Source organism: Cephus cinctus, unplaced genomic scaffold, assembly GCF_000341935.2.
Source record: "Cephus cinctus unplaced genomic scaffold, Ccin1 Ccin1_scaffold1588, whole genome shotgun sequence".
Taxonomy (NCBI): Eukaryota; Metazoa; Arthropoda; class Insecta; order Hymenoptera; family Cephidae; genus Cephus; species Cephus cinctus.
Genome location: NW_014333893.1, coordinates 174924 through 197029, shown reverse-complemented (window position 1 = coordinate 197029; position 22106 = coordinate 174924). Strand labels below are relative to the sequence as shown.

General features: G+C 42.9%; 1 protein-coding gene across 14 annotated transcripts in view; it reads right to left on the bottom strand.

The window, feature by feature from the left end:
- The window catches only part of LOC107273401 (titin), a 40662-nt gene extending 20279 nt beyond the window's left edge, over nucleotides 1–20383 (bottom strand). For 4 of the 14 annotated variants that reach the window (XM_015751551.2, XM_015751554.2, XM_015751556.2 and 1 more), the window contains exons 1-24: nucleotides 19825–20381; nucleotides 18999–19332; nucleotides 18708–18900; nucleotides 18512–18625; nucleotides 18276–18450; nucleotides 17885–17985; nucleotides 17593–17802; nucleotides 17328–17513; nucleotides 17125–17239; nucleotides 16795–17036; nucleotides 16600–16722; nucleotides 16335–16526; nucleotides 15860–16062; nucleotides 13486–13774; nucleotides 13239–13387; nucleotides 12957–13164; nucleotides 12592–12880; nucleotides 12219–12517; nucleotides 2197–2319; nucleotides 1962–2140; nucleotides 1625–1872; nucleotides 1102–1550; nucleotides 787–969; nucleotides 69–677 (exon numbers count right to left, since the gene is read on the bottom strand). In XM_015751551.2, the coding sequence (XP_015607037.1) occupies nucleotides 69–677; nucleotides 787–969; nucleotides 1102–1550; nucleotides 1625–1872; nucleotides 1962–2140; nucleotides 2197–2319; nucleotides 12219–12517; nucleotides 12592–12880; nucleotides 12957–13164; nucleotides 13239–13387; nucleotides 13486–13774; nucleotides 15860–16062; nucleotides 16335–16526; nucleotides 16600–16722; nucleotides 16795–17036; nucleotides 17125–17239; nucleotides 17328–17513; nucleotides 17593–17802; nucleotides 17885–17985; nucleotides 18276–18450; nucleotides 18512–18625; nucleotides 18708–18900; nucleotides 18999–19189 (5070 nt within the window). In that variant the 5' untranslated portion in view covers nucleotides 19190–19332; nucleotides 19825–20381. The other 10 variants (XM_025090712.1, XM_025090706.1, XM_025090707.1 and 7 more) reach the window with 10 other exon arrangements.
- Nucleotides 20384–22106: the final 1723 nt, after the last annotated feature.

Here is a 22106-nt window from a genome sequence, read left to right as displayed (position 1 = left end):
TTCCACATCTACGTAAACCGATCCAGTTCACAGTTGGCAACTGGATCAGTCCATCGACGACGTCTCACCTCTCGTGCCTCGTCGAGGAATTGCTTCCCAGTTGACGTCAGCTTCAGATAGAGTGGCTGAAGCGCCATCCACTTCTTCTCCAACTCTTCGATCTTTCCCTCCTTCAAGTTCTCCCCGTTCTTCTTAAACTCGGTTTCTATTGCGTCAATCTCATTGGCCAACTCGGCAGCAGCCTCGTGGAACTTGACATAGAGGCTGCTAAGCTGCAACCGAGCGTCCACAAGATTCTTCAGCTTCAACCAATCACCATGAAGTACGTCAACCTTCTCATCAACGTCACGACGCTGCTGGTCCTCCAGAAACTCAACAATCGGTGGCAAAGATTTGAGAACTTCATTGATCTCATCTCCCTTCTTTTGCAAATCGCTAAGGAGTTTGTAGTGAAGCTGGTGAAAGTCCTGCGCCATTGGTAGGACACTGCCCATCTCCTGATGACCCTGAAGAAAAGCTTCGGCGATGCCAACCAGCCAGGAGTAAAGTTGATTGTGCTTCTCCAGGAATGCAGTGAGTTCCTGAGCTATTCGAAGATTCTCTTCGTTGTCTGCAGTGCAATGGTTGACCATCTGAATCTTCCGGTTCTCCAATTCCTCGACCATGCGTCTGACGCCCTATAAGAACAGTGAAATCGTTACTGATCGACGTGGCTGCTAACCGATCATCCAATCTAAAATCAGAGGAAAAATAAAATAGAAAAATTTATCCATTCAGTCTAGATACCTCTGCGCCGGGCGCTCCTCTTCCCGTTACGTCCAACAGGGCGTAACCCTCTGCCAGTGGTTCGGCCGTAACATCCTCGAGAGTGGCCACAGCCTGAGCGTGCAGTTGGGCCAGCTGTGCCGAATGTGGCGGATGATCGGTGGTGATTAACTGTATCTCCAACTGATCGAGTTTCGTCAAACCCTAAAATATAAGAATTTAATAAATCCTGTTCCCTGAAGAGCATCATAAATCCTTGATATTCTTATATATATCTTACAAATAACCAACCAATTGGATCTGAATATTTATCACTTGGTGAAACATCGGACTCACCGATTGCGCCAATCTAAAGAAGGCAATGGCTCTGTTCAAGAGAGATTCGTATTGGTCGAGATCATTGATGTAATCGGCAGCCGAGCTCAGAATAGCATAGGCCTGCTCGGTGGCCTGTTCCCCAGCAAAATGCCCGGAAGAGACCAGCTGTTCTGTTAACTTCGTTATTTTAATCGATCTGTCCTGGAACTCCTTAGCTTCCGGTTGTAGCTTCTTCAGCTCGAACAGAAGCAATTCCGCACTCGACGATGAATCACCCAGCTGGTCGCTGCTGCTGGCCAATGCCGAGACCCTGTCGTTTAGAATTTCTTCCAAGTCTCGAAGATCCGTAGCCAGCAATGCCAGAGCTAAGCACTGCTCCAGTTGGGTTTTTCGACTTTGAAATGAAATCTCAATGAGTCTTCGTTTATCGTGAAGTTCCTCGAGCCATCGTTCCACTTGGAGTATCGCTAAAGAGCCAGAAGAAATTTATAATCTCCAAAATAATCAGCGAAGATCAGGTTTATCCAACACTGATGATTACCGTGATCTGCTTCAGCTTTTATATGATCTGGTCTGGAGTCGAGTGATCCCTCGTTAGAAACTTCCCGAAGTTTATCCAAAAGTGTTTTTCCTTCCTGCAAAGCACCCATTAGAGATTCGAGCATCGTTTTTCGTAAATCGTGAATTTTCGTTAGGAAATTCTTCACAGCGTCTATTTCGATCGGCAGGAGAGTGTCGTTACAGGCCATTTCCAAGGCCTTCATGTTCTCTCTGTATTCCTCGGCGCGACTGCGAATCAATTGATACCTCCGATTAGCACTGCACGTTGCTTTCGCTATTTTTCAAAAGCAGCCACAAGGCTTCGAAGACATAGTCACCATTGAAAAAGGACGTTGCTATCCAAAATCTGTTTCCGGTGTTCGAGATGAGTATTAACGTCCCTCCAAGCCTGTCCTAGAGTTTCCGCCATTGCTGCATAAACCTCAGCCCTTGGTCGCTGAGTCGAGATCAGCTGATCGGCCTGCCGAAGCAGCTCCTCGACAGGACTCTGTTTGCTCTGCAAGAACTTCCGTAATGTAGACTTGAAACTTCAATTAAACTTCAATTAATTACCTGCAACTGAAGCAGAACTTCATCGTGCGCGTTCAGTAGTTCGGTTGCCTCTTCGGCAGATGCACCCAGGCTGGTCAATCCTGGCCGGACTTCAAGGACTTTCAATCTGAACCATTCGCCACTCTGTAAGTACAAAAAGAGACAAAAGTTTTATTGAGTCATTCGGCAACTTACGGATTTTTCAAAATATTTAAAAGTCAATATTGAGTCCGTAGTAAAATCGAATCGTCCAATGTGGCGGATCGAACACGAGTCTTCTCGCCTACTCGAAGCTTCTTCTTCCTGATCTATTTTAATTGATGTACGCAAATCGCACACGCGGTATAGTCGGCGCGAAAGATAATATTTATTTGTTCAGCCGAAATACCGCGACCCACTTTTTTTTTCCAACCCAGACAGAACCGGATGTTTGACTTCGTCTTGTGAATCCAGTTGCGGTTCCAGTTTCCTCGGCTCGTTTTAATCTGCCACCAACAATTTTCGCAATTATCTTTTCCTCGTGCTGCAAAACATTACCAACTGGTTCATACGTGACAGCTGTCGAACCTAACTGGCATTCCTGAATTCCAACTGAATAATCCGACGTTAGATAAGACACCCCCCAGCCATGTGTTCCAGGCGGACGGATTCAAAAATGGTCACCAGCTAACGTACTTAATATATATAATTTTTTTCTATCCGTCCCTCCTACGAATTCAAATAAATCAGAAAAATCTGAAAAGTGGTATTACGTGGTATAAAAAAAAAAAGGGTAAAAAACAGTCGACCTTAAACGATATATTTATGAGTATAACAATATTCAATGTCATCTATGAATAAAAAAAAAACCGGTTTTTTCGAAATCACAATGAACCTCTAATTTAGATAAAGATTCCCATAAAAGAAATCTCGTCTGCAGTTCGAATCCTCTACGAGCCTTTCGAATAGCAACGAGCTTCAAGATGCTACAGGGTGTAACAAAAATAATCAAGCGGATCTACTCTTCGGCGTTTCACCCTGTTGTATCGTACTGTACTGGGTGGAGAAAAAAAAATATTTATACGAATTCTTCGCTGGGTAATCAAATATTCTATGCCACCATATATACTATATATACACTCCCTCTACAAGATCTCATTACAAATCTCAAATCCTAATTCTATGCTGACTTTTAAAGCCGGGCTTTAAAGCCCCACAAGAAATAATCGAATTCTATTGACTCATCCGTTATATATAAATCAGGTAGAATATTCCAAACGCGTCCCAAGAGGCGTTGGCATAGTACGCACATACTCGATATATACGTGTATCTACCACGTGGTATAACAGACGCATACAAATCCACCATTTGGAAGATGACATGATCAGAATGAGAGCGAGAGAGAGAGAGAGAGAAAGGGACAGCGAAGATAAAAGAAGACTCCTACTCGTTGAGGGATGACGTCACGACCCGCCTATATTCTTAGGGGTTTATTGCAACAAATCACGCCGCTAGTCTCGAGTCTACCTTTGCGTTTGACCCGGCGAGTACCCTAAGGCGGCATTCACACCGAAAACTTCCACCTACCATATAATCCAAAAATATTAAAAGAAACAGCAAGAACAGTGGATGTCAATAATTGGGTGTGAACGAAGCTTTATAGATATCCAGGGTGAGTGTTGAATTTACGAAGAAATCCTCCGGGGTAAAAATATTTGCACTGTACGGCAATATAAAAGATTAACGCCTCTCGACCTTCCTAATAAATTTTCCTCGAAACCCTATAATTACATTGGCCAAACATTTACATAAAAATATTATTTATCCCGCGTTAAACATAGCCGATAAGCGTCACTCTGCCATTTATTATGTAAATTAACAAATTAGCAGTACCATAAAAAAAAAGGTATGTTCCTAATTGATCGTTTAAATTTTAATAATAGATTTTTCCAACACGACGTATTTTATTACTTCGACGATCCCAGAAGACACAAGAAACGAATCGTTGTGGCACTTCCGGTTTCAAAGTCGAACCAGGAACAACGTCCTCTTCCGGTATCGGGAGAGCAGACGCGCGAGAAGTGGAGGATTGGGTTTGGTATAGCTATAGGTGCGCAGGATATATTGGCAGGATCAGTCGACTCAAAAGGACGAAGGCGTCTTGGCTATTTCCTCTTTACAGGAATCAGGAGCTTATGACGGAGCAAGGATATTGGTCCTTTGGTATATACATGTATAGTAGCTTCTTTCTGTGTACGAGACCATGGCAATCCTCAAGGACTCTTCTTGCAGGACTATCTCAGCCGTCCTTTATAAGGATCTTATGCGACTGAGGAATTGGCCCTGGATTTCGAATCCGCGATACATTCTAATTCCTGGGTAGCCACTTCCCAAAGCATTATTCACTTGCGTTAACATAAGTTTTACCGTGCGTGTCCAATTAAGGTGATTAACGTCTTTTACCCGCTAACTTGGACGATCACGTGTTAGAATACCAGAGCACGTGAATGCATTAGAATTACATGTATTTACGCTTCGTTCTCGAGCGATGCGACTGACTTTATTGTTTATCTTTAGAATTGCATTTATTTTTATTACCAACGAATGAGAATTCTGCTACCGGTCGGAGTGCGTGGTAGTACGATCGGTTGATCGATACGTAGAAGGTATCGATAACGTCACGGTATCATTGGATATCGTGAAAATAATAATGTCAAGGTAATGAATATGGGGTTTGACAATACTGGAGTTTGTCCAAATCGACTGCTGGGATCCGTCGTGGGATCCGCTTGGCGCTTGGCTTATGACGTAAATTCAATTCGGAGGTTAAGTTAATTATCAGAGGAATGACATAGGCCAAACTAAAGAAAATCTGAATAAAAGCGATTTTGCTAAAACTTTTAGCACAGAATCGTAGGATAATTTTGTAAAAAAAATTTGTCTTCGTTTCTGCCACGAGGACAGCGCGAGCCGGTGCAGTCCTCGTGCGTGCCTCGGTAGAATAGAATTAATGACGGCAAGGAACGTTGAGTGTGCGGAGCGTGGGCCGAGTGATGGCTGCGCGCCCGTCGCCTCTTTACGAGTTTTTCGAGTCCCGTAGGTCGTCCGAAAGACGAGACGAGCAGAAGAGCGAAGTTTAATTTAGACGGGTTTGGTAAATCTGAGAGAAGAAAGTACCGGCGACCGTAAAGCGATGGGACTCCGTAGCGTGCAAGTGACGCAATGTAATTCGTAGATCGGAACAAAAAGAGGGAGGCCACGACGATAGCCGAAGCCGGCCGAAGGCAGTCCCGATGATCGATGTAAGCGAAGGATCACGGGAGCCGTTGGGAATTTCCTGGAATTGCACATCCGAAATAAACTACCGAAGTCGCGCTTGTTTTTTTCCCCTCCTTTCCTCCGTCGGGCGAAGAGTCAAGATGGCCGTCGTAGACGGCGACGTCCGTAGCGAAATGCGGCGACGTGCAAAATCGAGAAGAGCGTCGGGAGTCAAAAGGAGAAATTGAAGAAGGAAGCCGTTGACCTCGCGAGAGCCTACAATGAGAGATATGCTTCCATTTAGAAATTTTGGACAGCAGCCAGTTAGCCGGTTCCCTTTTAACGAAATTCATCCACACCTTTCGTACACCTCTTCGGCTCCCCTGGCGGACACTTGGTAAATTACACATTTTCTTCGTTCCTTCTTTTTTATAATTAAATGCCTACCCATAGTCACTTCACGCTCTGTTTACAAGTAATTAATTTAACGTGTAACAACGCCTAGCGTCACTACAGCAATTATTGCCTGTTCCCCAGTTCAAAGGAATACCACTAACGAAACTTTGCTTGCGTACTACAAACCTTAAAAAAAAATTACAAAAAAATTCCTAGTCCGCTTAACGCTTCTTTTCCAGCTCTTCTAATACCAGTCACGTTGTATCTCCGTCCGTGACTCTAAAGACGCGCGAGTCCCATGTTAAGTTTTTAAAAAAGATTTTCTCCCAGGTACACTGACACGAGAGAATCGAGAGCTCCGAAGAATTCAACGGCCCATATCAAACCAGATTGCCTATCGATCTCATAAAATTCATATGCCGCCTAGAGGTACATAGGATAATTGTAAGAATCGTCCAAGGAGCAGGTGCTGGGCACGATCGGTATAATAAAATAAGAGAAGACGATGGCCGTTAAGAAAAATGGCGATACTCCCTCCGGCAGAAGCAACGTGTCGTTACCCGCTGTTAAGGCGACCCCCATGAGAAAAACGGTGCCTCCGCAACGCAGTCGTACTATTGGCTCCTCGACTTATCCAAGTATTCGGGTAACCGTTGCTTCTGTTCTCTATGATTCTCAGTGCCCATTTTCGATTTGCTATGAGATTCTGTACTTGCAAGAGACGTAGGATCGTCCGCCAGGCGGAATAGACTTCGATGTAGTCAAAGCGTATTGTGAAGTGAAAGTGACTCGGCTGCGATCACGGGGCACTGCGTGTACCTACTACGTACGTGTCTGGTGCGTGATCGTACGTGACTCGTGCGTGAGTACCGACCTCACAATCGTTAAATGATGAAATAGCGGACCGGTACCCAGAGAGCATTTCCATATTCGGACATTAAAATTGGGCCAGCGTTCCCGTTCGACGAGCAAGATGGCAGGCGCAACTTCGACGCGTGATTCTTCACGTTCGGAAGGAGCGAAGAGGTCGGTGAAGATTCGTTGTGAAAATTTTCGTTATTGCCAACTTAAAAGACTAACCAATCTTTCTTTTTATTTATAACGTCCAAACGAAGATTCATCAAGGGCTCCCTCGTTATATGGTGTTATTTCGGGGCATTGCATGAGCCCATAGCTATTTCCGAGTTCTCTCTTGCTCTCGCTTCTCTTCCTTCGATCCAGCATCGCCAGCAGTTCTAACCAGCGACGACTATCGTTCTACGAAACTCCACGAAGGATAAATTTAACCTGGGCTGCCTCCGCGGCTCTCTTGAACGTCCTTATGGCTTCGGACGGACCGACCGACTGAAGACCCAACGGAAGAATCAAGGAGTCGACTACGGAGGCCTCTATTGAATTCAACGAAAAATTTCTTTTACCTGTCTAATCAAGGCGCGGGGATCGGGGTGACTGGTCCAGGATGGAAATAACTTTTATCGTACGCCAAGATAATTAAATCAGCAGGGGCAAGGCACTTGGCTCCCAAGTGTAGGTGCTCGTTACGCGTATGGGGCCAGGTTGCGTGCAACCATGAGGGATCGGAAGACCCGTGTATTAGTTCTTTCGATCTTTTTCACCGATCCAGTCTACCTGTATACCTTGGTATATATCGAGTATATTCGCGCTGGAACACGAGGCGGCCTGTAGGAGGCCCATAGGACCCCGATGGAGATCCCGATGGGGTCCGATGGGATCCCAACCCGATGTATCTAGCAAACCGGTATTATACGAGTACGGGGTCCGTCCGAACGGGCCTCATCGTTACTCTTCACACTCTTTACGCGCAGACTATACATATCGCTACTCCTGGCCCTCACAAGACCTACACCTACTCCTGGACCAAACCGACACGACCTGACACTACCCACGTCTCCTCCGGGAAGGCTGGTCCCGTGCCACGATGTCAGAGTGCGTAAAGCCACCTACGTACCGGCCCGTTAAGACCCGTCGGGGCCCTATGACCTCTTCTCTCAATAGTCACAGATTTCATATTTCGTCGAGTCGATCGTTCGCTGCCTTATCGCTTTAACTCTTTCGCGCCAAAGATTTGTCTTGCTTCGATTGCCCGTTGCGAAGAAAAACAATAATTAACTGCCCAAACGGCAAAGAACGATCTTGTTGGTCTCTTTAGTCGGCGTGATATTGTTCGGTAGAATCGGCGGTACGAGATAATTGATGGCAAGATGGGTTTTCACTGTCCGGTGTGAGAGGTGCTTAATCAAGCATGGGAAGTCGTGCACTCCCTTCGCGGCATAGGTTAAACCATTGTAATATACTGTGAAATTGACTATCAACCTTTTTGCCACCATGGATACTCCCACCATTTGGAGAAAGTCATGGCGCCTACCGTGTCAAGGGCTGGGATGTTTTTTTTTTTTTCACGATCAGGTACACGTTCACAATGCGTTTTCAGGTCGTGAACAAAACTACCTATTGTCGTTCTACAAATGATCAACCACGATACAAATGATCCAGCCACGGTATTGTAAGTGCTTGTATAACGTATGTGACTCGTACGTGGAGATGAAATGAGAATAAAATATAAAAACAAGGTACGACTGAAAAATTTTCACAGACAAACCATACAACTGTAAGTTCATATGAGAATGCGTATGCGGATTTTTCTATATGCACGTGCACAGGGGACATACCGGTTTACCCACACTTTTGTATTTGCTGGTAGAATGCAACGATGCGATCTGACACATTGCTGTGACGTCATTGGCCAACTTTTTTCAAATGTACAAAGTCAACTTAAACTGACGTAGTTGATAATTTTTATTAATCTTTTTTTCAATACTGAAATTATCAAAATTTCTTGTGCTACTTAAATCATAAAATTGAAAATTGTTTATGAAAATTATAAGAATCTGTGCAGTCATGGAACTTGAGCGGCAGATTAAAATTGCCTTAATTGGTTTTAAAAAAACGTTTATGGTGTTACGTAGTACGAAGAACTTTTTTTGTATTATAAATGCAAATGCACGAGGTATGATGCATCGAGACGTACTTGGTTCATATGAGAGTCGAGGATCGACTTTCCACACGAACCTGCAGCCTGACCGGCAATGGAATTGATCTACAAATAGAGATGACACGCGTCTACTAACGTGTCATTTATTTCTCTATGTCAACAGATGTTTTCCTGTCATTTATAAATTGCTTAGAAGCCACCAAAAGAGTAATCTTGAACGAAAACAGTCACGAGTCACGAACCCGTTCCGCATTTTTGGTCAATTCCGTACAATATTTTTTAAGTATTTTAGTCATTCGTAAAAAAAGACCGTAGCGACGCCTATTGTCTGCTAAAAATATCTGGTAAGACATTAGAATTCCATAGGCTATTTCGCACGTAAATTTTCTAATTTTTCAAAGCTGATCTAATAGTGAAAAATTGTATAGAAATCAAATAGACAGTTTAACTTTTTTTAATGATTCTGACGAGAAATTGCGATCGATAGATCGAATAAGGAGTGAAAATCTCTTACTTGAAGGAGAGCAATAACAAGTCGAGTCTCTCCACTTTGCACGGCTATGGTGCTTATGGTGGTCGTAGTTGGTGTCTGAGAAGAATCCTGCCCAGTTGATGATCGTCCTGGCTCGTCGTGATTCCTCGTCACTGAATTACCACCTTCATTTTCATCACCCATGGACTCGTATCCGTCCACCATTTTGCACTTTTGAATTCTTTCGCACTCACGCACCGTATTTCCAAAAAAGCACAGCTACGGGGATTCAATGATTCTTATATTACTTGTACTACGCTTCGCCAGCTTCTATTCAAATTCCCATGAAACTCTGCGGCGTCTCGTGAACTTCCAAGATTTTCAAGGTTGGCGCGCTTGTTAAAACATGAAAACATATTTCTGTTCGCAGACGACACTCGAGGCGAATTACAATGAAATCGAACGCCAGACTGAACTGTGTAGAAATTCTATAGGCCTCTCCCAGGTAATATCGACTAATCCGTAAAAGGAAACCCGGCAACTTTTCTTTGTTTCCTTTTATTTCTCTGTTTATTTACATGGGATACACCATTACGCAATACTAATATATCAGGGGTCGCAACGACGATGATTCACGGTTGAGAATGTACTGCGCCATATTTTTTTAAGGTCCTCAGCGATCTATTGTTCGTATAAAATTTAGATCGTAAATTTGACTTATTGACTGGCAACGATACACTGTCTCGGATATATTAAGGCGAACTCATGGGTAAGTCGTTAGGTGTGTAATTTTTTAATATGACGGGAATGATGTCTTAATAAAAAGTTTCTCAAAGAACTAACGAGATCGAATTGGTCTTGTGGTTTCTCGAGGATCCACGTCTTTGGTGAAATGATTATTTTTGAACCGATGCCAAATTGCGTCTGCCGCCATGGCTAATTATAACTTATAGCACCCACGGAACATTCACTTTTCACGTTTTCATGTCGAAATTACAAATAAACGGGAAATTTTGATTATCTTAACGAGGGGTGAATCTTTAGTTGGTCGATGATACAATCGACAATTTGGATCGTTACGTTGGATACCTACCGTCTGCGACTAGTTACTAAATATAGAAATCTTTAAGAAAACGATTCGAGCGTAAATCAGAATGATCGATAAGTTATTTATTCGTATTACGTTCGCCGGGAAAAATATATGTGTATCCGTCTTATCCAGCAACAACACTGTTTCTCTGACCGATGACTTCATCGACATACAAATCCAGGAATACGTCCACAGGTATATAGAGTGAAATTAAAATTAACACATTTTTAACTGAACGGAAGAACGAAAGTGGATGATATTCGTTAAAAATAAATTCATACACTGTCTCTAGTATTACAAATGCCCACGTGTTTTCAAGACCACGTTCAGCGAGTCAACAATCGACAAGTTAAAATTTTACAATTAGACCCAATCGCGTGAAATTAGCAACAAACTAATATCGACAATCAACTACTAAGAAGGATTTTAATTGGCAGGTCTAATAGCCGGTTTCTTTGCCTCTGAATAATTTCTATCCAACGGATATGTATTCTCAGGACCGGGAGATACAAATTAATCCAGCGAAATAAATGTAGTCTTCTTTAAAAGATTTCAACTGCACCGATGAAAATACGATTGTGCCTGGGTATCGAGAGAAGAAAAGTCAAGAGAAAGAGAAAAAGAGGAAGAACGTCAATGCGTCGAATCGTCGAACTGTCGAGAGTCAACAGGTAAATTGAACAACGTCAACAGGTATTGCCGGGATGAACAAGTTGAACAAAGGCCCAATTCGATCTGCGTATATCCAAGTGAACGGAAGATAAATTGACGAGAGACGAAAGAATATTCTTGGAAGATCATCGAGCCACAGAGTCGGGTCACTTGTCACTGGTCTCGTAATCGTAATAAATAAATCGACTAGGGAGTCTCACATAACACTCGCGCGTCAAAGAAGAACACTGCTCGTGCTCGCGTGACACATGTCAGCGCTCCGCCGCTCCTATATCCAATACAGAAGCCAGTCCACCCAATACTGAAGGCTGAAGCCAGCAGCCTGAAGGCAACTCCGCTACGGCGATCTGGCGGCGATCTGTGTCAGCCAGACTGAAGCGCGAGACCGGCCCGAACGTTTCCGATCCTCTCCGAGCTCGCCTAAACTAAAATCTTCCCTCTCGTTCTCTCTCTCTCTCTCTCTCTGTCTCCTATACCACTATAGCCCACTCTCTTTCTCTTTTCTCTCTTTTTTTCGATACTTCTTCGTACACGGCTACTCGAATACTTCGCCATTCTGAGGCTCTGTCGGTACACGTGAAATCCGTTCTACGGGACTGTGTTCTTTTCGACGGCAGTTGACTCGAAAAATACGGAAATTCTTAAGAAATTTGAAAAGAAGAAACGGAATGAATAATTCTTAATCGATCCTGGTTGCTCTTACTCGTAAAATGTGTACAAAGAGGTTATACTTACCTGTGACAATTATTTTTTATATTCAAATAGGCGTATCGACAAGTTCGAAATAAACGACTTTATTAACAAAACAATATTGAGCCATGGTGTAAAAGCAAACGTCCAACGTAACATAACTGACATAACAAATATGATAACGTAAAATGTGTTAAGTGAAAACGAAAACAAATGAAACACAAACTCGTCACTCCATTGTGAACGACGTCTGGGTATTATTGGGTTAATAAAACATGAAAACAATGGTAGATATTTCAAAATGCATAATTGACATTTTTTTTCTTTTCTTCTTATCTTTCTCCTAACAGATTTCACTCAAAATAAAGTCATAACATGCCGATCGCACTCCACGCTCTGCCAAACAATGTCCGTGCACACGATTGCCATTCGCACTCTGCTCAGGATTTCCTGAAGGATCGGCAAGACTCACCCTTTTCATTTTATCAAGCAAATCGTCTTCTTCTTTCGTGTCCTTTTTTGGACTCAATTCAATCCCACTGTCGTTCGTGTGTCTCGACGAGAATGACATCTCCTGCCGTTTGACTTCCTCCAAGGATAACGACTCCTTGACATCCTTCGACGTATAAGACGACTGGGTCGATGATTGTGACGGAGCCAGGATCGAGCCTGACTGATCCTGATTAACGTCGTGACCTTTTGTGAATTTCAAAAGCCGACTGTGATCCTTGGGACCGTCCAAGGACTCGTCAGTGTCCTGCGAAGACTCCTCTGTAATACAAAAATTTTTTTTACTTCTATTCATAAAATATTCATTAATTGGAATAGTCATTTCGAAAACCAACTTTTCAAAGCAATCGCAGGCCGATCCGTTTCTGCCGTCAAAATGACACGATGTTCCATTTCCGTGGGTGCTTTAGCAGGACTTCCGGTCGGGTAAGAGTCCTTGATGGCGGACGCGTCGCTTTCGGCGAATCTTTTGAAATCCTGAATTTCCTTGATGTCTGTATGCTCCTTATTGTCGCGCAATGTATTCGAGGTCAATTTATATGAGGTCACTCCCAAGTGGGTACTGTGGGAAACTCGAAGAGTCGTAGTCTCCGTGACTTCCTTGACGACTGTTCCCAACTTCTCCTACAAATTATCAAATAAATGATCAACCTTTTTTCTGGTTAATAATCAAAATATTAATCCAATTTGAAATACATACCTCGACAGTCTTTTTAATAATCGTACTGGCACTGGACCTGTCGACTTTCGGTTCGTCGCTCTTACTGATTTCCTTTTTGGGAAAAGCGTCATCTGCACTTTCAACCTTGACGATACGTTCAACAGGAATCTTACGAGATTTCTCCTCATCCTTTAACGATGAAATCTCAACATTCTCCACGTCGGACACAGGATTATCGACGTTCCACCTGCAAGCACGTGTGAGTAAAAAAATTTCTTGTTTGATTTTCAAAATAAAAATCTCAATAAAAATATTCATTACCAAACGGCATCATCGCATTCGGATGACGTCACAAAGGATTCGCTCCTGGACTGGGGTATGGGCGTCGGAGGACATTCAGGCGCCGTGACGTATCCATCAGTGGCAGACTCTTCAGCCACGCTATCCTTCGACAGAATCAGTTCAGCATCCTGCATATGGAAGTATGAAAAAAAAAAAAATAATAATTTCTTTAATCACCAAAAAATTCCATCTCACAGCCAACAGTTGCACGAAGATCAAAACCTACCTCAGCCATCTTGTCCTTGGTTCCCTTATTGGACTCTTCAGCAGCATCATCAGAACCTTCCAAAATCTTTTTAATACCAGCAACAACTTCACTGCTGTCCTTCCCGTTGGTCGTAGCGGAAGGAAGGGAATCAGCGGCGGAGGAAGTGGGAGCCTGAGTCCTGGCTCCTGCCTCGCACAATCGGCCATCCAGCCTCTCGGCCAGACGCGTCACTTCCGCCAGTCGTGTCGAGATCGCCTCCACCGCTGTCAGGTTTCCACCACCGAGCAGAGCATCATCGTCGGACATTCTGCAAAGCGAAAGGTCATTTATCAAAAAGTTTATAGAGATTCGCCAATTTGAACATGGTATCTTCGCGAATTGACCCGAGCGACGGAATCAGAATAACGAAGATCAGCCATTGGAGGCTGAAGAGTTTAAACGCGTAAGCGTATTACGGACTTATGTAATAATGACAGCAGCCGGCCGGTAGGTCGCACGTAGTTGGCTACAGTTCTAATTTTATTTGTGAACACAGTCAGCCGTCCTCCAGAAAGAACGAAATATCGTGAGTCGTTCAGAAATACGTAATATACAGAGAACGTAGAATTTATCTGTCAATCCCTTGAATGGACGTTAGGCGTCCAAAATTTTTCTTCGGTTCGGTCTATATTCGAAGTTCTCAGTAGTTTTTTCTTTTGGGTGCTTAAGACCCAGAGGAAGAGCTTGACTCACTTGAAGATGGCGTATAGAAATTGGCCCAGGGCCTTGAACATCAAATGGGGAAGATTTACGTCACGGAGAAGATCTTCGAGCAACATTTTGACCGCAGTGCACTTTCACTGTAGGGCGAATACTCACGGACTGGGCTCTGGTAGAGATGCGCGTCGATGTTCTCTCTTCTTTTTTGGAAGTTTCGAAATAAAGAAAGCTCTACTCGGCTAGAGAATGAAATTAAAAGAGAGTAAAGAGAAGAACGAGCGTGGAAGGAAGCCTGGGGGACGAGAATAGAATTGCTTTGTAAATGATCGAAGACTGGAGGTTCGAAGAGTAAAACGTCCTGGTGGACTTTGTGCGTTAAATTGCCAAGTGCTACAACGCACAACGATAAATAATCCAGATGCGATGCATCGGAGCGACTGCGATTTGCTTCAACGTTTGACGCGCGACCCAATTTCGAAAATATCACCATGGGAAAATATTGCTGGATCCGTTCCCCCACTTGGTCGTTTTTCGAATATCTTGATTTTTGATATTTTTTTTTTATACACAACGATGTTTTACGTAGGCTAAATAATTCGCACTAATGAAACGAAGCTGCAAAAACTTAGCTTGAAAGTTTGCTAGTGGAATTCGAAAATTCACAGGTCCAATATGGATTCGAGCAGCAAATCGTTTCCAGACTTTATATATTTTGCGTGTGTGCCAATTCGATCGGACTTTGTAAATTCGCGAATCCGACTCGCCTTCTGGCGGGAGAAAATGGGGCGTCTGTCTCTATGAATAAATATCGTTGCCGGCTTCAGAGTCGGGAACGCATGACAACAACTCTTAAACGCTCTACTTAATCTTTATACCGGGTGCCTTGAAATATTCCATAATAGTCTGAGGAATTATTCAAAATTTTGGAATTGCGTCCGATCATCCGATATTTAAAAATAACGTTAAAGCAAGAAAAAAAAAGTATCGTACCGATTTTGTGTAAGGGATAAATATTTTTCTAAAATTATTCTCTTCCGTTCGAATCGACAAGAATATTTATAATCCTACCTTTTTTTTTTTGCTTTTTTAGTGGAAACTCGAAAAATTGCCTAATTTCGCGCAAGTCGTCAAAGTCTATTTGACACTTGAATATGTCACTTACATGCACTGACAGAGGTTTAGGTATCTCGTCGACGACCAAGCGTGGACTGCCTGCGTCGTCGGCGTCGGCGTCGGGACGCTTGGAAAACCCACGCTCCTTGCTTTCAGAGTCCCTGCTGCTGCTCCCTCTCATACAGGAGTTTATATCCGGCATACTTGACTTTTCGATTTACCGAACAGTGCCTGACCCGCTTTTACGCTGGCAGGCAGATCTTTGATATTTATTTTAAAAAATCCTATCTATGAATAATTTACCTATTTTCATTTTTTTTTTTCAAAATATTAACATATTTCACGATCTAAGAATGAATCCAAAATTTCGGTCGCACAATTGAATAGCACCGATCGACGCCTACGACGCCACGTGGTCTCTGCCAAATTCTCAAAATAATTTCGCCATTCATTAGAAAATACAATGCAGCTCCAACGTTCCACAAAGTGCACAGTGCATTTTTGACAGATGCACGTGGCTCCTTGTCAAAAACTGTCTGGATCATTTCGCCAAAAAATTACTATATTATTTATTTCTTACCGTTGATGACACAATGGCTCCTTAAGCCTGGTTCTCAAGAGTCGACCCAGCCTGACCATTCTGCCAACTTCGAGTAAAAGTTTTTCTCGATTCCCTAATATATCTCTGATCTGTACTTTCGCAGCTTCCATCGACTCGGAATCCATCGATCCACGTTGCAGTGATCCAACGGTATCGATCAGTTCGACGAGTCTCGTGCAATGCTTAGATGAAATAAAAAAAGTTAAAATTCAAAAATATTGCAATAATCCATTTTTTCTTCCAAGAAGGGCTTCGGCGATGTAAAGAAAACAAATTCAAACTTTGAAACACGTGCTGCAGCTTCCTATACTTAATCTATTTTTAACCACGAGCGACATAAACATAAACATTTGAACCTTCACTCTAATACAGGGCGTTATGCTTTGAAAACCATTACAATTTCTGTTCCTGAGGGTTTTTCGTCGAAAATTATATTTTCAAAAAAAAAACTCACGTCTTCTACGCTTCTGTGAAAAACCGCACAGACTCTCAGCCTAGTCAGTTGTTCCTGACCAACTGACCGCAACTGTCGCCAGGCTTGCCACAATTTTTTTGACAGGTTGGTATTGTCATCCAATGCCAACCTGCAGGATATTCTCAAAACGCGAGCACCGTTCACCAGTTGGCAGCCGTAGTCGTAGGTTCCCTTAAAAAAGTTTGATCAGTATTTTAATCAATTTTGTAATTTTTTTTTTTTTTTGAAAAAATTTGGTTATCACTTTGGCCGTTTCTTGAAAAGATTGTTGGTCTTCCTTTTGGGATTGGATTTCATTGACGTTACAACCAATCTGAACGTGATTGTCGATGAGAACCTTGAAGAGATCGTTCAGCCATTGAACTGCCTGAGAATATTTTACAATTTTTTAAAAATTAATCTTACGTTTACTTGTAATCATAATTTTTGCCTAATTTACCTGTTCCGCGTCATTCTCGTATGTATATATGAGCGCAACCTGCTTCAGTGTCAATTTCTGTAATTCGACGCTGTCATTGAAAATATTTTTTCTGGCGTTAGTGGCGTCGAGAATATCTCGGACATTAACTATATCTTCGCCATAGTCAACGTGAATGTCTCGACCTAGTGCATCCTTAACAGGCATCGAAAGGATGTCTGAAAGTTTTTCACCTTCCTTTACCAATTCGCGTTCTATGGCCTCTGAGTGGACGAAGGAGAGCGATATTTGTAAAAAAATAATTTTTCCAAAAAATTTTCCAAGATAAAAATAATAATTTTCATTACGAACCCAGTATCTCCTGATTTTTTTCCAAATTCAAAAGTTTCGATCCCGCTTGTGAAAAATTGTACACTTTGTTACCCATGACTAGTTTGTCAAAAACTTCACTCGTTCTGTCAAAGTACTGAAATTCGAAAAATTATTCGTTTAAATATAACTCCAGTCGTATATATATATATATTTTTAGTAAAAATGAAAATAATTTAATTGACCTCCGACACTAATCGAAAAAATCTTTGGGATGTGATTAGAACGTTTCTTCGTCTCTCGAGCCTCGACGCGAAACTCCGACACACAAAATCCATAAAGTCCCTTTGTGACTTGAGGTCCTCCGGTAAGTAGCCAACAGGCAGACTGTCAATTTTGTGAAGAAGTTCGGCATAGCGTCCATAAGTCTCCTGCGAATCCAGTTGTCACGATCAGTTGGATGGGTCGAATAATTGGAAGCTTTTTGAAAAAGGGCAGATAAACTTTTACACGGCATTCCAATTCCAATTTTTCGTGTTCTCTTCTGAGCTCCTCGGACGAGCTCACGTCGAATCCAACTTGATAACGAGAATTTAACATGGAGTCAGCTGGTCCCAAAATCCAGTTGGTCACACGTGCTACACCGTCTTCAAGATTATCAATTTCCTTAGCAGTGCCAAGGCTTCGTTCCATATCGATCCAAGTTCTTTCAATTGCATGCTACAAAAATTTTGAAAAATCCAAACTTTCAATTATTTTCAAAAAAACATTTTTATCATCACCAAAATCAATTACAACGTACCTGCTTCAATTCAACGGAATCCAAAATCCGGTGAATCCTCTGAACAGTATCAAGTATATCCTGTGAGGTTTCTCTACTGAGACTGCTGACCACGTTCCTGCCTAAAGAGAAAATAAAAAAAACATTGTGGCAAGATGAAAAAAAAAGGATTTTTCATTTCGTGGTCATCAGCCGATTGGTTGAGAATTTTTGTTAAACCTGTCTGGTCAAGCCGGTTCTCCGATTTTTCCCGGTACCTGTGTTATATGCATCTGATTCAAAACCATAACTCTGTATCAGATAAAGCTTTGAGCTAATCGCTCCTACCATTGTCAGATCAATAATAAAATTGAACACTAATAAACTAAATATATTTCATATAACGCAGAGAAACGTTCTCGTACCCACCAACCTGAATGAAGAACATAACGCGCAGCTGTCCTCAGCTCCAAACTCATTTCCGAATATTTCGCAAGTTCCACTTCCGGTTCCCTCACCCGGACCTCCATAAAATTCCTTAATCTTTGGTGAAGATCCGTCATCTTCCTCACGACCTCCACTGCATCCTTAGTGTATTCCTCGACTCTCTAAAAAAAAAAATACAAAAAAAAAATCCCTTGTACCAACAAAAATTTTGAGTTTACTCACCACCCGAGTCTGAATCCACTCCAAATGATTATAAACTTTGGTACCGCCCAAATCCTGTGGCAACTGAACCGTATCTATGTAGCCAGTGAGTCTCGTTATAGGAATGTAGACTGGCTATAAAAAAAATTTTCATATTTACACTCCTCATAATTTTCCCAAGATCTTGAACCCCGTTAATTTCCTATATCTTGCATACCTCCCCTTCCCTATAAGACTTTGTACAGTTATCCACGTGCTTGTCCCAGAAACCATCAGGTCGAAGAACGATCACGGAATTCGCGTTCGAACCCATAAAAGTAAGAGACTGTCGAATGCAGGATCTGGCAACGCGCCACGAGCCACGCTGAGCATCGATAAGTAAAGTAAAGCCATTTTCCTTGGTTTCCTCGCTGAAATATTATTATTCGTAGTATTAAAATAGATCGAGGAAAAAGTTCATCTAGTATCGTACAAGTGTTAGGTAATTTGATTTTATAAAATAATTCACCTGAATATAGAGATCAAGTACTTGATAAGTAATTCTAATCGTGATTTCGTAGTTGGCAAAGGTTCACCAGGTACGTTCACGATTACCAATGACCTCCCTTCCCGATCACGTCCTCCAGGAAGGTACACCAGCTTCGATTCCAGCGCCTCCAAGATATCCACTGCCTCCAGCCTTGACTTTATCGAGGACATGGCTCAAAGGATTGCGGAAGTCTTAAACTTTGGACTTTGGATATTGGTGTCACGATTTGCGTGAGGTCAATGACCTTCCTCACTCATGGACCACCTACGCTTTTATTCATCCATCCAACAGCTCGGCGCTGGTGACAATAGGACTGTTAACGTGACAGAATGTATTAGCTGCCACCGTAAACTGGTCAAACGGAACGATTATTTACGATCTGACATTTCAATTGTTCAATATAACGAGTTATCCAAAATTACAATATTACTTCTGACTTTATCCAAAAATTAAATATTTATATACAATAAAATTATTTATTCACTGATAAATTGCATATCCAAAGAAATAATCAATGTCGTCCGTACTAAATTTACTTATCTATTATATCAAGCTAGACGCGTTATCTAAGCACGTTTTTTAAACTCTACTCGATCAAGGATGCAGAATAGTTGGGCGCGCCCTGGCATTTGCATAATATCCTGTTACGTTAGTTCGAATAGCTACAGGGTGTAGACAAAAAGAACCACATACCTGAATTTAAAAAAAAATAGATAAAGGTAAAATTAAAAAAAAAATTCAATATTAACACTCGTTAATAAATTAAAAAAAAAAACGTATACAAACTTAACGAATCTCAACTCACCCCAGATCGCAGGTGATCAATGATAAATGATCCAGCATAAAGATAGCACACAGGTAATCAAAGATACGAAACGATCTTGAATAACCACAAATAAGTGGTATCGATCCCAGATCAACGAAACGTAACGTCACGCACGATCTATCGATCCTCGGGTAATGATCCAGTTGTAACGTTATTACGTGACATGTATTACGCGAGTGCATATCGCAACATTTCATCAGCGCGAAAAAAAAGGCCTGACTACCTCAGAATGTAGTCCTGATCAAGATCGGATACTCAAGACTCCATACCGAACGTCAAAGAGCGAATACTGGATGGTTGGATACTGGATACTATGGACACCGGACACCGAGCACAGGACACTCGACCCTCAGGGTCGCCACTACGCGAACAACAACACGTTGCCAGATCCCGCTTGAACGGTTGTAGAAAGACAAGTCGAGAGATCCGCGAAGTGAATCACATACGAGTCCACTTGGACACATACTACACGCATGATCTCTCGAACTTGGATGAGCTGCTATGAGACCGGGACAGGAGTCAGAGAGTCAGCTCCTGGTCCATTCAGGTCCAACGGTATCCCGGCACCGATACGTGTCCCCACCTCCGTACGTCTACCTTGACTCCCACCTTCATCAGCTTTCCTTACCTTCTCCTTCCTTGGTTCCTCCCGTTTTCCCATTTCTTCCCACGGGATCATCCTACCTGAGGAAATTCGGTGCCGGGTGCTAAAATTGATTTTGCACCATGACACCCGATGATCTATCTCTGTACAGAGACTGTGGATTAATTTTTAGAGGAATCGCTAGGAAACAAATTCTTCGGAGGCTGTGAGGATCGGTGTATGTAGGTAGGTGCCAACGAGCAATGTGAAAGTTGCCCAAGGCAATTTTCATGCAGTCGACTTATTGTCGAGATGCTGTGCTGCATCTGCACTCGACGTCTTTTAACTTTCACGTGGATTCACCTACTGCTGTCTATGCTGTCCTAGTGCATCGGTTGCATATCACTGAATCGACTGGTTGTAATAGATCTTTGTATCTTGATGAATTAGGTTATTTATGTATACATGGAAATTTAGTTGAAAAATGTATTGCGGTCAGTGAACTTTGATACGTTTTAATTAAAAAAAAATTGAACAGGCCTTGAGTGGATATTATCTGAAGACATCCGGTACCATATGAAGTTGAGTTAAGAGGAGAAGACAAGTTGCGATCAGGTTCGATTCCATTATAGAAGAGCGGTCCCTTTAATCAGGAAATCGTGTGTAGAGCCGAACAGGTGAAACCAAGCGAGATCTTCTCTACCGGTGTGGCTCAAGGTCACTGACCGAGGATGACCAAAGAGGCTGAGGGAGGAAGGGTAGCAGGGAGTCTCACTCACAATCAAGAAAACTCCCGAGCGAGAGAAGGCGGCGTCCCACAGCCGATAAGCGGGCACCCATACATTCGGACCTGGGTTAACCCCTGATGACAGGCTGCTCGGGCAGCAGAGCTGTCGAGCGGGTCGTCATTCTCAAGGGGAGGTCCGGACCAGAGGATCTTGGCAAGAGTAGTCCGAGAGAGGGAGGTCTCTGAGGTTGCCAGGAGACGCAAGAGACGTTCTTGTATTTGTTAAAGATAACGCAAAGCCATTGTGTATCTATACGCTGCGTTGCTACCAGATGAGATGAGATGAAGATCAGATGGATTAGTTATAAAGAGGAACGCGAGCGATTTTAAAGTGGAGCAAGTTCACTCCGGGCTTCTTCTCAACTGATCTCATCTCATCTTCCGTGATGCCTTCTGGCGTCCATCCTACTCTCGACGTCGCAGTCTGGTACTCCTGCAGGCCAACAGCATCAGCATGTATGAGTATCGAGAGTCCGGCGTTCTAGCGACGTCGAACGATCAGAATAGCCAGCTCCGTCGGCGCTCCGGTTCGCCGCATCGTCGACGGAGGCGTCGGGACGGCATTGGAGGAGCGTCAAGAGAGCGTCGCCACGATCGGCCGCAAGAAAAACTTTTCGTTTCCCGAGAGGCAGTGCTGCATCGAGCCTCGCGCTATATCGAGAGAGCGCCGGTCGTGAGTCCCGAGCTACGACTCTTCAGGGCTCGCAACGCGACAAACGAGACTCCGTCGTCTTTTCATTTTATTTTTCTTTTTTTCTTTCACTTTCGTCGCCATCTTTTCTCTTTACCTGTTTGACCCTCTCCTCCTTCCTCTTTCACCTACCCACTGTCTCCGTCCCTCTCTCTCTCTCTCTCTCTCTCTCTCTCTCTCTCTCTCTCTCTCTCTCTCTC